The sequence below is a fragment of the Somniosus microcephalus genome, chromosome 8 (genome assembly GCF_052327205.1).
Source record: "Somniosus microcephalus isolate GS21.2 chromosome 8, FLI_Smic_1.0, whole genome shotgun sequence".
Classification (NCBI taxonomy): Eukaryota; Metazoa; Chordata; class Chondrichthyes; order Squaliformes; family Somniosidae; genus Somniosus; species Somniosus microcephalus.
Genome location: NC_140994.1, coordinates 133,513,668 through 133,533,124, shown reverse-complemented (window position 1 = coordinate 133,533,124; position 19,457 = coordinate 133,513,668). Strand labels below are relative to the sequence as shown.

The 19,457-nt window shown below is 47.8% G+C and overlaps 1 protein-coding gene across 3 annotated transcripts in view; it reads left to right on the top strand.

Moving 5' to 3' along the window:
* The window catches only part of LOC147113805 (dihydropyrimidinase-related protein 3-like), a 485,445-nt gene that overhangs the window by 288,967 nt on the left and 177,021 nt on the right, over positions 1-19,457 (top strand). For all 3 annotated transcript variants that reach the window (XM_085995141.1, XM_085995142.1, XM_085995143.1), the window contains exon 2: positions 17,113-17,201. In XM_085995141.1, the coding sequence (XP_085851267.1) occupies positions 17,113-17,201 (89 nt within the window). The remainder of the gene's footprint in view (positions 1-17,112; positions 17,202-19,457) is intronic.

Genomic DNA, 19,457 nt, shown 5'->3' with positions numbered 1-19,457 from the left:
CTTGAGGTTCTGTTTTTTAATTTGACCCCTAGCTGCTCATACTCCTTTAGCAGAACCGGCTTCCTAGTCCTATCTACGTCGTTTGTACCAACATGGACCACGACAACTGGATCCACCCCTTCCCACTGCAAGTTTCTTTCCAGCAATTAGAACTATGAGCACAAAATCCAGGCTGACACTTTAGTGCAGTACTGAGGGAGGTCTTCACTGTCAGAAGTGCTGTCTTTTGGATGAGACGTTAAACCAAGGCCCTGTCTGCCCGCTCGGGTGGACATAAAAGATCCCACGGCACTGTTTCGAAGAAGAGCAGGGGAGTTATCCTCGGTATCCTGGCCAATATTTATCCTTCAACCAACATTACTAAAAAAACAGATTATCTGGTCATTATCTCATTGCTGTTTGTGGGAGCTTGCTGTGCACAAATTGGCTGCCATGTTTCCTACATTACAATAGTGACTACACTTCAAAGGTACTTGATTGGCTGTAAAGCGCTTTGGGACGTCCTGACGTCATGGGAAAGGCGCTATATAAATGCAAGTTCTTATGTAGTTTTTCTTCCTGTGGTGAAATGCCTGCACTTGCCCACAGTAATTTGAACAGGAGATTACTGGGTGGAAAAACACTGACCCACAGCCCATTGCTTAGGTTTTGCAATGCGGGATGCATGCCTGTTGTGACGTCCAGTTGCAATCGGGTAAATGCATTCAGTAATAGCTGTTGGCAGGAATGTTCAGGTTTGGTTTGCAGGGTGATGTCTACTTAATCATAACTGACAGAGCCCCGGAAAGTGTGGGTCTAAGAGAAGAGTAGCACCTGCAGTCAGAGTCCCTCCAGCCCTGGTGATGCAGATTATAGGCAACAGCGAGAGTAGATGGCGGCAGTAAGCTGTCCTCGCACGGCACCGTGGGAGGTGCGGTTGACTTGTTCAAGGTAACGTGCTGCCTGCGACAGTTCGTGTCTGAAGCATCAGCACCAAAACTGTCACACACTTGCGCCAGGGTGTGTAAACATTCTCCTTGTTGGGAACTGCGACTAAAGACTGTATTGAAAGCGTACTTTTAAAGATTGTTAACTCTCACAGGGCTACATAACCAAATAGGACAGCCACAACTTGCATTTATACAGTGCCTTTAATGTAGGAAAACTTCCAAAGGTGCTCCACAGGCCCGGAATCAAACAAAAATTGACACCGAGCCAAATGAGATATTAGGAGGGGGTGACTAAAAGCTTGTTGAAACAGGTGGGCTTAAAGGAGGAGAGAGAGAGGCAGAGCGCTTTGGGAAAGGAATTCCAGAACTTTAGTCCTAGATGGCTGAAGGCACGGCTGCCTATGCTGGAGCCAAGGAATGGGAGATGTGTAGGAGACCTGAGTTGGCGGACCACTGAGCTCTTAGGAGGTTTGTAGGATTGGAGAAGGTTACAGAGATAAGGAGGGGCGAGGCCACGGAGGGATTTGAACATGACAATGTGAAATTTAAATTTGAGGTGTTGCTGGACCGGGAGCCAATGTTGGTCAACGAGGATGGTATGGTGAAAGAGACAGTTTAAATGGTAAGTTCTCCAGTCATTAAGTTAAAGATTGATTAGGTGCATCAGTAAATCTCAATAACTAAGAACAAACAGAATGGGTGAACTTCGTTCCAATGTCACTTCCAAAATCCTGGGGTTTTTAGGCTGCAAATCTTAGGATTTTGAGGTCATTAAAACGGATAAGGATCGGGATTGCAAATCCAACTATCTCTGTACAGTAGCAATCCCGAGAGTGGCCTTCAAGTAAGGCATTAGTTGGGATTGGGGCTCTGGGTGAAATATTAGTAATAGTGGAGCAGTGTATGGTATTCATTGTGAACTCCACAATCAGTTCTCTGCCCTCGTTTTCCAACAATGAATGTTTGGGGAAATCGGTGTCTGGGTTTGAAGGGGGGAGGGGAGTGGAGGAACAGGAGCAGCTATTCAATGTGTGCAGCTGTACCCACGTTCTAATTAACTCAATTAAGCTCCATTGGGAGACTTTGCGTCTATAAACCTCCATCAGTAAGGGCTGATCAATGCAGGCACCAAAAGCATTAAAAGCTGATTACCAGCTAAAGTCGAAAAGGAGAAGTGAACGAAAGAAAATGGAGCTTTTTTTTTAGGTTCTTCAACTTACTTGTAATCAAGTTAAATGGTCAGAATGTTTTACGAAGGGATTTTTTTTTGCACAAAGCTTTAACTATTGCTGCTTCTTCCCGTTCTGCATGCACTGTGCAACTACTGTGGTTCTGAGGGGCCTGATAACATTCAACCCAGTGCAAGGGGTTTACAGCTACCTCCTGCATTTCCTTCATCTGTTTTTCTTTCAACAGCAAACCTAATTAGGCTGTCCCAGCTGCATCCTATAAAGGAAGAGTATTTGATAAACCTTGAAATGTTTTAATGACTGTAACCCTCCTGGAGACTGGGCTAAAATCGATGAAGGGTTTAAAACACTGATTTTCCACTCCCTTTTGTGTGGTTGTCTGATATACTCTGATCTCTTGGTGTGTAGCAGAGTTTTTATGGCTAGTTCACTAATAGGGAATCATAGAACAGACCCTTTATATTCATGCTTCTAAACGTCTCTCTTGTAAAAGGGATCTGCTGTATTCTGAATAGAGAAGTGTTCTTTGTACTGTTTCCTTGCTTTTAAAAATCCTTTTACAATATCTAGCATTATACTGCAATGGGAAACCAGGTCTGTATGTCACAAGAGTAAAGGTCAAGTATTTGCCTGTATTTAAACAGCTAATGGAAAACAGCAAGGTTTTGGACATCTTTTGCAATCACCTTCCCATGTACTAGGAGGTAGATTTTATTAGGGTATAATATGGCTGTCAGTTCAAACCAATTAGGAGTGCCTTTCTGGCCTGTGTGTCTCGTCTTTTTGGGTGGGAGTTTTTTTTTGGGGGTGGGGGGGAAGTAGAAGGCTTTAAGGCTTTACTGCTTAACTATCACCAAATGTTAACACAAGCACGCGCACACGGAGATGCGCACGCACGTGGAGAGACACAGACGCACACATCCTGTCCCAAATTACCCGTACTGTTAACTAGAATAGCTCCTGTCAAAATGAGGACTGGAGTTTGTAGCTTGGCAGCACAAACACAGCATCTATTGTAATAGGCCACCTCACTGCTTGGATGATGCTGGAGTGCTAAACTACTGTGGCACTTTATTTTCCCTTCATATTTCCGACCCGTGCAACCTAATTCAAAGCAGCTTCTGTAGTATTCAAGTGCTGGCTGTTTTTAGACATTATGTCACTGAGTGAATGACTCCCTGCGTGCATTCCAATATTATCCACCCATTTTTAAAATTAGATTGCTTCTAATTTGTTGAAAACAAAAGCTTAGTTTAGTAGATTTGATGTTATGAAAGAGCCCCAGCAAACATTGTCAGTTTCCTGCATAGTCACATTCTATTAACTAGATCTTGTGCTCAAGGAGGATATGTCCCCTCCCCCATTATATAGCCTCATTAGAATAGTTTCAATGGAATTGAACCACATGCATCTTTCTATGCAAGAGTGTCCAGAATCTTTAAAAGCTTGGCATCTGTTTGCAGAGTTCAGATGCCACTGTTGTGTACTTTTCGCACCCACTCTTGTCAGAGGTCATACCAGGGTTCCTTTAGTATGGATTCTTCCTTCTGGAGACAATGATGAACAGTGTCCTTTCCAATGATTTTGAGGATGGTGCCACTTAACCCCAGCTTGATCTCACTACAGCCCTTTCAAATGTGCCACCACCTTTTTGTTTGATGACTAGAAGACTATTAACCCTATTAGTGCTTAATAGGGTTAAAATGGCTAAATTATGAAAACAGATAGCATTGTCTAGGCTTGTATTGCCTCAAGTATAGAACGTTAGAGTGATCTAATTGAGGTGTTTAAGATGATTAAAGGATTTGATAGAGTAGATGGAGAGAAATTATTTCCTCTGGTGGGGGAGCCCAGAACAAGGGGGCAGAACCTTAAAATTAGAGCGCAGCCGTTCAGGTGTGATGTCGGGAAGCATCTCGTCACGCAAATGGTAGTGGAAATCAGGAACATCTATCCCAAAAATCTAGAGGCTAGGCCAATTGAAAATTTCAAAATTGAGATGGATAGATTTTTGTTAGGCAAGGTAAGGTATTGAGGGTTACGGAACCAAGGTGGGTAGATGGAGTCAAGATACAGATCAGCCATGATCTATTGAATGATGGACAGGCTCAAGGGGCTGAATGGCCTACTCCTACACTGATCCTGTATGTACTGCACTTAACCTACATGTGTGGGTAAACCTAGGTAGGTCATTGTTTCAATCCTCGGCCTGCGCTGAACTAGCTAGTGTCAGCCAGGATGATATGGTTGCTACATTTGGTTTGCACTTGATGGACAGCCACTTGGATGAGGTGTTGGGACAATTCTGGAGAGGTGTTCATGGGCTAGTGAAGGGAAAAGTGAGCCAGGGTTCCTAATCCTGATAGCTATCCAGTCACCCTTGCTGGATTGTGTGCCTGTTGATGTTTGTTAGGAGAGAATCGAGTTCAGTCTCCATTGCTTTCAATGATTAAACGGCCCAATAACACTTGCCATCTAGGCTCGCATATGTAAAATCAGCTACTTCATTGAGGTAACAAAGATGATGTGCTTTGGAGCCATACCCTAGCAGAGTCAGTACCTTCTGGAGAGAAGGGGAGCAGTTGAATTGTTTTTAATATGCAAATGTGCTTCTTGCGTCTGAGCGGACAAGTACCAGAGAAATTTGCTCAACTCTGAGGGAACCATGATCTAATTTAATGGCAGAACAGGCGCGAGGGACTGAATGGCCTACCCCTGTTTCTAGCTTACGCCCTTTACCTTCAGGCAGCTATTCTATGTTCCACTCCTTTCATTCAAAGTCACGGGCTATTGAGTAATTTCTTTTAAAAAGAAACGCGTTCATGCAAGTTGATCACGCCACATGTTGCGTTGATGAGTTTCATATTTTGCTGAGCCACATACAGAGACCACTAATGTATATGTTTGCTTAGAGCTGTCATCGGTTTGTTAGCCTTGTATTTTGCAGTGGGGCCTGTGCTGTGTTTTATGGGCAAATTCTGTTCTCTTACTGGACTCATTAGACCAAGAGACTCCTTGAAGTTGGCGCATCAATCAAGGCTGAAGTGACTGGTTTTATATATACTTCAGACCAGACCTTTATAAGCTACTTATAACTAGGGCTGGAATCTAAACCTTTTATTATAAACATTCTATCCCACGGGGACAGTAAAGACTATTGATAATTCCTGTCCTCTCCTCAACACATAAACTGAATTTCCCTTGCATGTAAATCAAGGGTCTGAATTGCTCCCATTGAAAAAGTACAGCTTTAACTTCAGTCCTTGCATTTTTTGTTATATGTGTACGTATGCAAAAGAGAGGCTGTAACTCACTGCCCTAATTAAATTTGCTTTTTCTGACAATGAAAAGTATAGTTGTCCCTATGTACATATTGCTTAATATTCTGTAAAGGATTGCTTAATATTCTGTAAAGGATTGTCCTTGACTATAGATAGCTGCTAGGGTTTTAGTAACAGGCTTCCTGTTTAATTTATAACCAAAAGCAAAGGAGTTTCGTAAAACTCTACACTCACTTGGGGGGAACAAAAAACCCCAAGATCTGCCTGTTACCCCCTTTGGACCCTGTGTTTGTCTGTCGCCATGACTGTTCACAGTGCATTGTGGGTAGAGTACCATTCTGATAGTCATAGAGTCAGAGTTTTACAGCACAGAAAGAGGCCCTTCGGCCCATCGTGTCTGCGCCGCCCATCCATCCCTGTCCAGTCTAATCCCATTTTCCAGCATTTGGTCCATAGCCTTGTATGCAATGGCATTTCAAGTGCTCATCCAAATGCTTCTTGAATGTTGTGAGGGTTCCTGCCTCCACCACCCTTTCAGGCATTGAGTTCCACATTCCAACCACCCTCTGGGTGAAAAAGTTCCTCCTCAAATCCCCTCTAAATCTCCTGCCCCTTACCCTGAATCTATGCCCCCTTGTTATTGACCCCCCCACTAAGGGGAAAAGTTCCTCTTTATCTACCCTATCTATGCCCCTCATTATTTTGTACACCTCAATCAGGTCCCCCCTCAGCCTTCTCTGCTCCAAGGAAAACAACTCCAGCCTGTCCAGCCTCTCTTCATAGCTGAGGCGCTCCATCCCAGGTAACATCCTGGTGAATCTTCTCTGCACCCTCTCCAAAGCAATCACATCCTTCCTATAGTGAGGCGACCAGAACTGCACACAGTACTCCAGCTGTGGCCTCACCAGCGTTTTGTACAGCTCCATCATAACCTCCCTGCTCTTATATTCTATGCCTCGGCTAATGAAGGCAAGTATCCCATATGCCTTTTTAACCACCTTATCTACCTGCTCCGCTGCCTTCAGGGATCTATGTACATGTACACCAAGGTCCCTCTGTACTTCCTAGGGTCCTACCACTCATTGTGTATTTCCTTGCCTTATTTGTCCGTCCAAAATGCATCACCTCGCACTTTTCAGGGTTAAATTCCATTTGCCACTTCTCCGCCCATCTGACCAACCCGTTTATATCATCCTGTAGCCGGAGGCTTTCCTCCTCGCAATTTACCACCCCACCAATTTTCGTGTCATCTGCGAACTTACTGATCATACCTTTTACATTTTCATCCAAATCATTTATGTAGATCACAAACAATAAGGGACCCAGCACCGATCCCTGAGGTACCCCACTGGACACAGGCTTCCAGTCACAAAAGCAACCTTCGACCATCACCCTCTGCCTCCTGCCACTCAGCCAGTTTAGGATCCAACGCGCCAAGGCACCCTGGATCCCATGGGCTCTTACCTTCTTGACCAGTCTCCTATGCAGGACTTTGTCAAAAGCTTTACTGAAGTCCATGTAAACCACATCCACAGCATTTCCCTCATCCACCCCACTAGTCACCCCCTCGAAAAATTCGATCAGATTTGTTAGACATGATTTACCCTTGACAAAGCCATGCTGACTATCCCCGATTAATCCTTGTCTCCCCAAGTGGAGATTAATTTTGTCCCTCAGAATTTTTTCCAATAATTTCCCCACCACAGATGTTAGACTCACTGGCCTGTAATTCCCTGGTTTATCCCTGCTACCCTTCTTGAATAATGGTACTACGTTAGCTGTTCTCCAGTCCTCTGGTACATCCCCTGTGGCCAGAGAGGTTCTGAAAATTTGTGTCAGAGCCCCTGCAATCTCCTCCCTTGCCTCCCACAGCAGCCTGGGATACATCTCGTCCGGGCCTGGGGATTTATCCACTTTTTGGCCCGCTAAAACCGCTAGCACCTCCTCCCTCTCGATGCTAATATGTTCAAGTATGTCACCGTCCCCTTGCCCGATTTCTATGTCTGCATCGTCTTTCTCCATAGTGAACACAGATGCAAAAAATTCATTTAAAACCCCGCCTACATCCTCTGGCTCTACACACAGATTGCCACTTTGGTCCCTAATGGGCCCTACCCTTTCCCTGGTTATCCTCTTGCCCTTAATATACTTATAAAACATCTTAGGATTTTCCTTTATTTTGCTCGCCAGTGTTATTTCATGGCCCCTCCTCGCCCTCCTAATTTCTTTTTTAAGTATGCCCCTGCACTTTTTATACTCCTCTAGGGCTTCTTCTGTCTTTAGTCTTTTGTAACTGCCAAAAGCCCCCCTTTTATTTCTAATGCATTTTTGTATATCCCTTGTCATCCAAGGTTCCCTTTGCTTGTTGGTCCCACCCTTGACCTTTACAGGAACATGTTGGCGTTGTACTCTCTCTATTTCCCTTCTGAAAGTCTCCCACTGTTTTGATGTGGATTTTCCTATAAGCAGCTGCTCCCAGTCCACTTTGGCCAGATCCTGCCTTATCATATTAAAATCGGCCTTCCCCCAATTTAGAACCCTTATTTCCGGGCCGTCTTTGTCTTTTTCCATGACCACCTTAAATCTCACCGAATTATGGTCACTGTCGCCAAAATGCTCTCCTACTGACACTTCCACCACTTGCCCGGCTACATTCCCCAGAATTAGGTCCAGTACCGCCCCCTCTCTTGTAGGACTTTCTACATGTTGGCTCAAAAAGCTCTCCTGGATGCACTTTTAAGAATTCTGCACCCTCTAAGCCTTTCACACTCTGACTGTCCCAATTTATATTGGGGAAGTTGAAATCCCCCACTATTATTACCCTATTATTTTCGCACTTCTCTGAGATTTGCCTACATATCTGTTCCTCTATCTCCCCCTGACTGTTTGGGGGCCTATAGTACACTCCCAGCAAAGTGCTTGCCCCCTTTTTGTTTTTAAGTTCTACCCATATGGCCTCATTAGAGGAACCCGCTAATATATCATCCCTCCTTACAGCAGTAATTGACTCCTTAATTAATATTGCAACACCCCCTCCCCTTTTACACCCCCCTCTGTCTCGTTTGAAGATTCTACACCCCGGAATATTGAGCTGCCAGTCCTGACCCTCCTTCAACCATGTCTCCGTGATAGCAACAATATCGTACTCCCATGTGTTCAACAACAACTTCAGTTCATCCACCTTATTTGCAAGACTCCTTGCATTAAAATAAATGCCTTCCAGCCCTGCCATATTCTCTTTTGCCTTCACATATTTGCTCTGCCTTCCCAGCTGACTTGTTTTTCCCTCTGTATTTGGCCGTAAACCACCCCCTACTATAGCTCCACTCTGTACCCCAACCCCCTGCCAAGTTAGTTTAAACCCTCCCCAGCAGTGCTAGCAAACCTCCCCGCAAGGATATTGGTTCCCCCCTGGTTCAGGTGTAAACCGTCCGACTTGTACAAGTCCCACCTTTCCCAGAAGCAGACCCAGTGATCCAGGAAACTAAAGCCCTCCCCCCTGCACCATCCCTTTTAGCCACGCATTCATCTGTTCTATCTTCCTATTCCTATACTTACTAGCACGTGGCACCGGGAGTAATCCAGAGATTACAACCTTTGAGGTCCTGCTCCTTAATCCTTCACCTAGCTCCCTAAATTCTTGCTGCAGGACCTCATCCCTCTTTTTACCTATGTCGTTGGTACCAATGTGGACCATGACCACTGGCTGTTCTCCCTCCCCCTCCTGAATGCCCTGCAGCCGCTCAGTGACATCCTTGACCCTGGCACCAGGGAGGCAACAAACCATCCTGGATTCACGTCTACGGCCACAGAAACGCCTATCTGTTCCCCTTACTATAGAATCCCCTACCACTATTGCTCTCCCACTCTTTTTCCCCCCTTCCTGGGCAGCAGGAGCACCCCCAGTGCCAGGAAGTTGGCCGCTGCTGCCTTCCCCTGGTGAGTCATCCCCCTCAACAGTATCCAAAGCGGTATACTTGTTTGAAAGGGGGATGTCCGCAGGGGTTCCCTGCACTACCTGCCTGCCTTTGTTGCTCCGCCTGATGGTCACCCCCTGTGCTGCCCTACCCTGAGGCGTGCACAACTCGCTAAACGTGTTATCCACAAGCCTTTCAGCGTCGCGCATGCTCCAAAATTCATCCACCCGCAGCTCGAGCGCCGCAATGCGGTCTACAAGTAGCTGCAGCTGGATGCATTTCCCGCACACATGGTCATCAGGGACACTGGCAGCATCCCTGACTTCCCACATAGAGCAGGAGGAGCAGAGCACGGGTCTGAACTCTCCTGCCATGACTTACCCCTTTAATTACTTAGAAAATTTATTCAATACCCCAGTTACAGGTATGCTCTAGGGCGCTTTATTTACCAACTATCCCCACTACACCACAGAAATTTAACACCACAGAATTCAAGCTTGTATTGAAAAAAGAGAAATACTCACCAACCAATCACCTACCTGCTCCCTGGTGACGTCACACACTGATTACTTTTTACACCTCTCCCCGCTGCTGAGTTGGTATGCCTCGCCTCTCTCCGGTTTTTATACCGGTCTCACCACACTGCTCCCGACTGGTCTCGGGCCTCGCTGGTCGCCGGGTTTTCTCCCGAGCTCCTCCTCGCTGGTCCCGACTGGTCTCGGGCCTCGCCTCTCTCCGGTTTTTATACCGGTCTCACCACACTGCTCCCGACTGGTCTCGGGCCTCGCTGGTCGCCGGGTTTTCTCCCGAGCTCCTCCTCGCTGGTCCTGACTGGTCTCGGGCCTCGCCTCTCTCCGGTTTTTATACCGGTCTCACCACACTGCTCCCGACTGGTCTCGGGCCTCGCTGGTCGCCGGGTTTTCTCCCGAGCTCCTCCTCGCTGCTCCCGCTGGTCCCGACTGGCCTCGGGCCTCGCCTCTTCATCTGCATGTTCTTCATCTGCATGTGTAACATCCTGAAGGATTTTGTCTTTTGTTAAATTATGAACAACATCATTTTGGAAAGGGATGAGAGTCTAAGACTGCCATGTGATGCTCGGACTCCGAATTCTCTGCAGGCAGCAGCAGTGAAAACGATGTAGCATCAAACAGTTTGATTGCTCTATACTGTAGAGCTATGTGGGAACTTTAGTTTCTTACCAGTTTCAACAATAACAGCATTTATATAACGCCTCAGCGTCGAAAAACATCCCAAGGTGCTTCAGAGGCGTAATCAAAAATAAAAATGGACACAGAGCCAAAGAAGGAGATGTTAGGAGGGGTGACAAAATGCTTGGTCGAAGAGGAGGATTTTAAATAGGGTCTTAAAGGAGATGGGGAAGGTGGAGAGGTGGATGGGTTCAGGGAATGAATTCCAGAGTTGGGCAAATCACGATGGATCATTGACACGCATTATAGCACAAATCTTGCACAGTTATTGTTTATAAAGCTCAATTAAATCAGTTGTTTTGGGCCTATCGAGTTACATTTACTCTTCTGTACAGGTTTCCTGCTTTTTGTCTTCCCATTCATCTTCTAACTGTGGTGACTCATGCTGGGATTCACTTCCACAAGTGCTGGTAGCCCTCCAGCACCTAATTCAAATGGCCATTCTTGATGTGTGAACGTGGGCAGTGAGCATCTGCAGACAACTTGACCGTTGGGTGGAGGGACATTCCCAGTGGAGTCTGATCCTGTCCTCATCTGACATTTGCCTACCCATATTTTCCACAATAACCACTGCATTGTAGGAAGGTCTAGTTCCTATCAAGAGACTGAGGTCGACTCGGGCGATCAAACAAACGATGTTTAATGTAAAACAAACTAAGTTTAACAAACAAATGCACAAGAATTACGAATACAGGCCTAGTCAGTTCGGAGGCTCCACGAGGACTGCTTGGGCGTTCCCGTGGTTGACGTCATCACGTTTTTCCCGCCGGCGGGAGATCACGTGATGAACTGCATGACGTCATCGCGTTTGCCCGCGCTCTGCACATGCAAACAGTATATACAAAGATACAGACTCGGGCTGTAGTTAACATATTGTTAAAGGGAATTATATACATTTGATCGGAGTCCCTTAGTGGCTCCGCCACATGCGCCCCCCCAGAATTGTCTTTAACAGAAAAAGTGAAACGGCGATGAGGCCTGACAAGCCTGTCAGAGTGACTTCTGTACACTTGGAGTGGAAGCTACTGCACGGCTGGTGGGTGGCTGCGCTTGATCTGGTACGGTGACTGTGGGCGGTCGGCCACGTTTTGCCGGCTGTGCGGTCTCGACCGGGCGGTCAAGGTCCAAGTGCGCCGGCTTCAACCGGTCAACCGAAATGTGGTCCGGTTTACCTCCGATATCCACCGAGAAAGTTATGTCTCCCGGCTCTAGCACGCGGAAAGGACCAGTTTTAGGGGCCTTGAGTGGATCCTGATGGGCGTCGTGGCAGATGAACACATATTCGGCGTTCTTCAGCTCTGCTGGGACGTGGGAGCTCTGAAAGCCGTGATGTGACATTGGTACTGGTGCAAAACACCTGGCTGCCTCCTGGTGGCTGATGAGTTGATTGGATGCGGACCATGGCTCTGTTGGAGTCGGAAGGAAATCCCCTGGTACACGTAGCGGCTGGCCATAGACGAGCTCTGCTGAGGACGAGCGAAGATCTTCCTTGGGCGCCGTGCGAAGACCCAACAGGACCCATGGTAGCCTGTCCACCCATCCAGCGCCTTGGAGACTGGTCCTCAGTGCGGCTTTGAGCAACCTGTGAAGCCGTTCGCACAGGCCGTTCGCCTGTGGATGGTAGGCTGTGGTTTGATGCCGAGCCCCTGAGCCACTGCGTTCCAGAGCTCGGAGGAAAATTGCGGTCCACGATCAGAAGAGATGTCCGCCGGTACCCCGAAACGGGCGACCCAAGAGATGAATGCCCTGGCTACATCTGCCGAATTGGTGGATGAACTTTGAACCTATGGACAGGACTGCACTACTTGTTGGGCGTAGTGATACGCAGTACCACTCCTGGCCATAGGGGTATAAATAGTACTGTGGGTACTGATCCCCCTCAGTTCCCGCCTGTGGGCATGAAGTAAAGACCTATGTATAGTCCCTACCTCCAACCAGTAAAGACCTGTTTGAGTTATACGTTTAAGTCTTTGTGTTAATTGTTCAATACAATACACATACTTAACAGTGGATGACAAAGGAACTGCTTCCGGCCATCTAGTGGTGCGGTCTACGATCGTAAGGATGTGTGTAAACCCATGAGAAGGTGGAAGTGGCCCCACCAGGTCCACATTCACGTGATCGAACCGTCGCTCCGGAACAGCGAAGGTGGCCAATTGAGCTTTGACATGACGCTGCACCTTGGCCTTTTGGCAGACCACGCAGGTGTTGGCCCAGTCGCGGACATCCATATGCATGCCCTGCCAGACGAACTTGGATGACATCAGCCTTTGCGAGGCCTTCATGCCAGGGTGTGACAACCCGTGTATGGCGTCAAACACTTTTCTGCGCCAGGCGACCAGCACGATAGGGCGAGGATCTCCTACAGAGATGTCACAAAGTAGCGTAGTGCCTGCGGCGTGGAATTTGACATCGGCCGCTTGGAGGCTAGAGGGGCTGGTTCGGTAAGCTTGCACCTCTGGATCCGAGGCTTGATCCGTAGCCATGAGGGCATAGTCGATGCCGAGCTGGACTGCCTGAATGGTCGCGCAGGAGAGGCAATTCGCCACCAGGTTGTCTTTACCGGCCACGTGCTGAATATCAGTAGTGAATAGTTAAGTGACGCTGTTGTCGGGCTGACCACGGTTCGGCAGTCTTGGCCATAATGAACGTTAGTGGCTTATGGTCTACAAAAGCAGTGAAAGGATGTCCTTCCAGCAAGAACCGGAAATGGTGGATGGCCATAAAAAGAGCCAGCAACTCCCAGTCGAAGGTACTGTACTTCCACTCGTTTCGCCATAGTTGACGACTGAACGCCAGCGGTTGCCACATTCCATTTATCCACTGTTCCTGCACTGCGCCGATGGCGTAGTCTGATGCGTCGGTGGTGAGGGCGATGGTGGCACCTGGCAACGGGTGCGCCAGCATGGTCGCGTTGGCTAGGGTGCTTTTTGTGTCAACAAACGCCCGGTCCATGTCGACCGTCCAGTTTACTGGATCCTTACCAGACTTGCCCTTGAGGGCCTCGTACAGGGGCTGCATGAGCAGAGCTGCCTTAGGCACGAAACGGTACCATCCCGAGGAACTCCTGCAGGGCCTTGATGGTCTGTGGGCATGGAAAAGATGTTACTGCCTCCACCTTCATTTGCAAAGGAATTGCGCCGTCCGATGTGATGCGATGGCCCAAGAAATCAATCTGTTGCAGGCCGAACTGGCACTTGGCCGGGTTGATGATCAGGCCGTGTTGGCTGAGGCATCTAAAGAGGGTGCGTAAATGGCAGATGTGCTCCTCTTTGTTGGAACTGGCGATGAGGATGTCGTCGAGGTAGACGAATATAAACTTGAGGTCCCGAAGTACGGAGTCCATCAGGCACTGGAAAGCCTGTGCAGCGTTCTTCAGTCCAAACGGCATCTGCAGAAATTCGAAAAGGCCGAATGGGGGGGGGGGTGACTGCAGTTTTCGGGACGTCTTGCGGGTGCACGGGGACCTGGTGGTAGCCACGGACAAGGTCGACTTTGGAAAAGATGGTATTTCCTGCCAAATGGGCAGAGAAATCTTGGATATGAGGGATCGGTTACCGATCAGGAGTAGTGGCGTTGGTAGTCGCCGCATGGCCGCCATCCGCCGCCAGGTTTCGGGACAATGTGGAGAGGCGAAGACCAGGGACTATTCGACTGGCGAATAATCCCTAGCCGTTCCATTGTGGCAAACTCCGTCGCAGCCGCGAGCTTGCCAGGTTCGAGTCACCGGGCTCGTGCATAGACCGGGGAGCCAGTAGTGGTGATGTGATGTTCGACACCATGTTTCGTGGCCGTGGAGGAGAAGGTGGGTCTGGTCAGGTCTGGGAATTCTCCTAGCAGGTGAGCGAACTAATCCGGAGGCAGGAACGCACAGGAGACGGTGTGTGACATGGCATCACTGCAGTGGCAAGGGATGGAGTGGAACGTGGCCGCATTGATTAAACGTCGGTGCCTTACATCAACCAGGAGGCTGTTGGTGCACAAAAAATCCACACCGAGGATGGCTTGCGAGACCTTGGCCGTGATGAAATCCCAGTAAAAACCGCTGGCCGCCGAAACACACCTGGACCTGCCATCTGCCGAGGGTCCGAATAGCCCCGCCATTAGCTGCCTCGAGGGAGAGGCTGTGCCTCCCAGCCTATATATCAAGATTTGACGCGGGTAGGATGCTACACTGCGCCCCGGTGTCGCATAGGAAACGTCGACCAGAGAGGGAGTCGGTGATAAACAGGAGCTTTCCAGAATTTCCGATTGCCATCGCAGCCGCGGGGCGCCCGTTAGAGCCGGTCCTCTTTTGCCAGAGTTGATGGGTTTTTTTGGGGGCGAGAAGCTGCAGGGAGAGGGCGGCAACATCTTGCTTTCGCGCCAAAACGGGCGTGGTAGAAGCACAACGCTGCAGGTTGAGGAGCTGGGGCGGCATCTGTGGGGGATGGGCGCCTCGTGGCAGCGCAGTACTGCTGCGTCACCAAGAAGGTCTTGTCCGCTTCGGCAGCAAGCACTGCGCAGTCTGTGACTTTGGACCTGGCCAGGGCAGCTTGTACTTGCTCCGGTAACTGACTGAGGAAGAGCTCCCTAAAGAGGAAGCATTCCAGTTCAGAGCCAAGGAGCGTGAGCATTTGGCTCACGAGCTCAGACGGCTTGGAGTCCCCGAGGCTGGGCATAGCGAGCAGTCGGCGGGCGCGCTCCGACTTCGTGAGCCCGAAGACCTGTAACAACCGCGCCTTGATTGTTTCATACTTGCGGTCGTCCGGGGGGTTCTCAAGCAGGCTGATGATCTGCGAGGCGGCGGAGCTGTCGAGTGCGGAGACCACGTAAATGTAACGGGTTTGATCCGTAACGATGTTCCGTAGTGCAAACTGGGCTTCGACCTGGATGAACCACGAGGTCGCTTGTTGCTCCCAGAATTGCGGTAGCTTCAATGCAATGGCGTTTGTTTCCATGCTTTGTTCCTTCTGCGAACCGTTCGCAAAAGTCGGGGGTCACCAATGTAGGAAGGTCTAGTTCCTATCAAGAGACTGAGGTCGACTCAGGCGATCAAACAAACGATGTTTAATGTAAAACAAACTAAGTTTAACAAACAAATGCACAAGAACTACGAATACAGGTCTAGTCAGTTCGGAGGCTCCACGAGGACTGCTTGGGCGGTCCCGTGGCTGGCATCATGACGTCATCACGTTTTTCCCGCTGGTGGGGGATCACGTGATGCACGGCATGACATCATCGTGTTTGCCCGCGCTCTGTACATGCAAACAGTATATACAAAGATACAGACTCAGGCTGTAGGTAACATATTGTTAAAGGGAATTATATGCATTTGATCGGAGTCCCTTAAATGCTCCGCCACAGTATAGCGAATTCAGTGTTGTCACTAGGCTTTCAGTAAAATGTGGGAGTGGGCATGTTTCAACCATGATCACTTAAATGGTCAAAAATACCCAGCAGTAGTGTTAGAGCTTACCTTTGCAAATTTGGATTGTATCTGGAGTGTGCCTATTGAACCATGTAACTGTGGGGTGAAGTGTCGGTGGTGACTGGACTAGTAATGGCGGGAACAGTTAGAGGTTGCATATTCAGTGTATCACGCAACTTTGAAGTGCATTGGCTTGGGTGTGATTTTCTTTGAATTACTGCTACCTCACGAATGAGCTACCTCACGAATGAGCCTATGTTAGACCGACATTGCTACATTTTTTGGCCAGGTGTTTGTTTTTGTGAAGTTGTGGGATAAACCTCCTGTCTGCTTTGCTCAAAGTCAGGTGAGCATCCACTACTGCACCAGAATGACGTTTCTTTTTGTTGCATTTTCCACATCAGCTGTCTTTGGGCCTTTCTGGATGTCATTTGCATTTGCAGAAGTTTTAATTGTGGGCCACACCTAGAAGTTAGATTTGAAAATTCCTAAAATTGTTTCACAGCCTGGAGAGAGGAGAAACTTTATGGGCTGGATTCAGAGCCACCTCCCTGAGGTGAATGGTGATCGTCTTAACCTGCTGTGCCACTCTGTTCCCTCAGCCCTACTTCTTATAACCTGGAAGGCAAGTGCCTGTAGCGTTGGCAGCTCTGGTTGGGTGTAATTCTGGAGATTACATCACATGACCTCCCGCCTCGAACCACATTGCCCCCACACTCCCGCCGTTGGTCCATCCACCAGGAGCACCACCTTCCCACGCCAATTGTAAAGGGAACAAACCCTTTGTTACCCAATTGGATTAACCTTGACAATTAGTAAAATAGCATTTCCCCATCTCCAATATTTTTATAAATAATAAATGAAAGTGTTTAAAGAAAATTTAAAAAACCACAATTTTATTTAACGCTGCTATGATTCTTCTCCTGGGTTGCTCGCAGCCGAGTCCTGGGGATTAATCTGCAATTCTTTGAGACTCCAGGACAATCCTGAAGGATTGGCAACCCTAAATATCTGCTCTGTTGAGCTTCCTTTGATGCAAGGAGAGTTCAAAACAATAACAACCCAGGCCTGTAGACCAGACTTGGACTGCAGATCTGTAGTTACTTGTGCGGTTTACCATCAGTTGAATTGTATTTTGATTACCGAGCTGGAAATAACTTTGAGTTTTTATCCGTAGAGTGACCGACTGCTGATCAAAGGAGGCCGGATTGTCAACGATGACCAGTCTTTTTATGCTGACCTCTACATGGAAGATGGTCTCATCAAGTACGTGCAATTTTCTTTTCCCCAATAACTAACTTCAAAAAGTATGTGTAAAGCCTACAGTTTGTTTGTGCCGAGGCGCAATCGCCAACAACATTATGGTAGGGTACGGTAGTGTAGTGGTTATGTGCCTGGACGAGCAATCCAGAGAACGCAAGTTTAAATCCGACCATGGCAGTTTGAATTCAGTTTAAAGAAAAGCTGGTATCCGATCGTTGTAAAATCCCAGCTCGTTCACTTCAGGGAAGGAAACCTGACATCCTTACCCAGTCTAGACTCTAGTCCCATGCCAATGTGGTTGACATTTAACTACCCACTGAAATGGCCCAGCAAACCACTCCGTTGTATTAACCCGCCATCCAGCAGTTCAAGAAGAAGGCCTTCTTCTCAGGGTGGTATTATGAAGATATGTGATGGATTGGTTTGGGATAAATGCCGTCCTTCCCATCGCCTCCCACATACCACACACCCCATCCTTTAACCTTTCATTATTGCATGGGTCAGAGGCATACTGCTCTACGTGCAGTTTTCTTTCAGCAGGTTTGATTTTGTAAATGCAGTACATGGGCCAGCTTTGAAGAGCAAACGTTGAGAAGAAGCTTGTCCCTAAATGGTATTTTGATTTACTGCTGGGCCACTTGTTTCCTGCAGTCTGCGCGTGGCCAGCTACAGCAGAACGGGAGAAGGGGTTGTTCGGGTGTTCCATGTCATGAGAGCAGTAGGGATCAAATTAGGAGGGAGGGGTGAGGCAGAGGCAGCAGAACAGGTCCAGTTGGCTTTTGCTGTAAGTTTCTCAGTTAAGATGGAAGTGTTTTGGGAGCAGGAGAATGGGCGAAACAGCTGTACTAGCTCGGACCGTAAGCGCCTACTCCAGTACCGCTGCTGCCTCTCCCGATTCTAGCAGCAAGCGTTGGTCGGAACTCTCCCAATCAGTGGTACACCTATGATTTTGTGTATTAAAATGTTGGACCTTGGCATACTGAAAGCGGAGACATAATTGACAGGATGGCCCCTAATATTACATCTAATGGCATCTCTCTGTCAACCTTGTTGCTCTGTTTTGTAATTATGATTGGGAACAGCCATTCGGTGTAGAAATTCCCCTGACATCATAAAGTTTTGCTCCGGGAATACCACAAATTGGAACATTGAATTCTGAATTGAATTCCCCATTCATGATGTCAGTGGCTGCAGCTTCATGATGTCAACTTCACAGGAGCATCATCATCATCACCTCCAAGTTCCCCTCAAATTATGCACCACCTTGACTTGGACTTGAATTGCTGGACTTCATCATTACTGGATCAAAATTCTGGAATTACTACCTACCACTCATTGTGGGGCGAAGGACTGCGGTGGTTCAAGAAGAAGGCCCACCATTACCAACATTGGAAAACTAGGGATTGGCAATAAATGTAGCCTTTCCAGTGTTGCCGGGATCCCGAGGGGGGGAAAAAAAATATAGAAAAATGGGCCCATATGGGGAATAGAGGGTCTTCTCGATGAAGTGTGTCCTCCCAGGCTGCTTATAGTCTGATGTTCTAGAGTATAAATCAGAGTAACCAAGGAGTGTGTGACATAGTTGAGCAACTGTACAGATATCTGTCTGTAATGCTCTTAATGTTTATGCTTATGGGGTAATTCAGTAGACTATCCTTCAAATGTATGTAATGTCATTGTTGCACTTAGTTCCCTTAATTTTATTTTTTGCACAATTTTCTTCTCCAAAGATAGCAACACATTGCCGGGTTACGGTTCCATGGAGATTGGGTGCCTCCAATACCATGTCCAAATAGCCATTAACCACATGTGAGTGTTGACTCTGAGCTATTTGATCATGGCTGAGACCAATCCTGTCCTCTTTCAGCATCCACTCTCGGGCACTTCCAGCAAGGGACTAGGAGTGGGGTGCCTGATTTTCACCTCCATAATCCAAGGGTGCCAAGGATAGTTGTAACACTTGCTGCTACCACAGCTAAGATTAGACTGAGGATTGAGGCTGAGAGCTCCCTGCTCAATAGAACTCAGCCACTCAGTAGATAAACTCACTGAGCCACTACGGAAGCCATTGCACTTTGTTTCTTTAAGGGTTAGTGTCGCCACAGTGCTTGGCAAGAATCTTGATTATGTTTACTTGCAGGCACCATGAGGTCAGTGCGATTTATACTGAATTATTTTATCGCTGCATCGAGATTAAAATGCGAAAACTGGGAATCGCACTAAATCCAGACCTTCCCGGTGCTGCTTTTGGGATGGCTC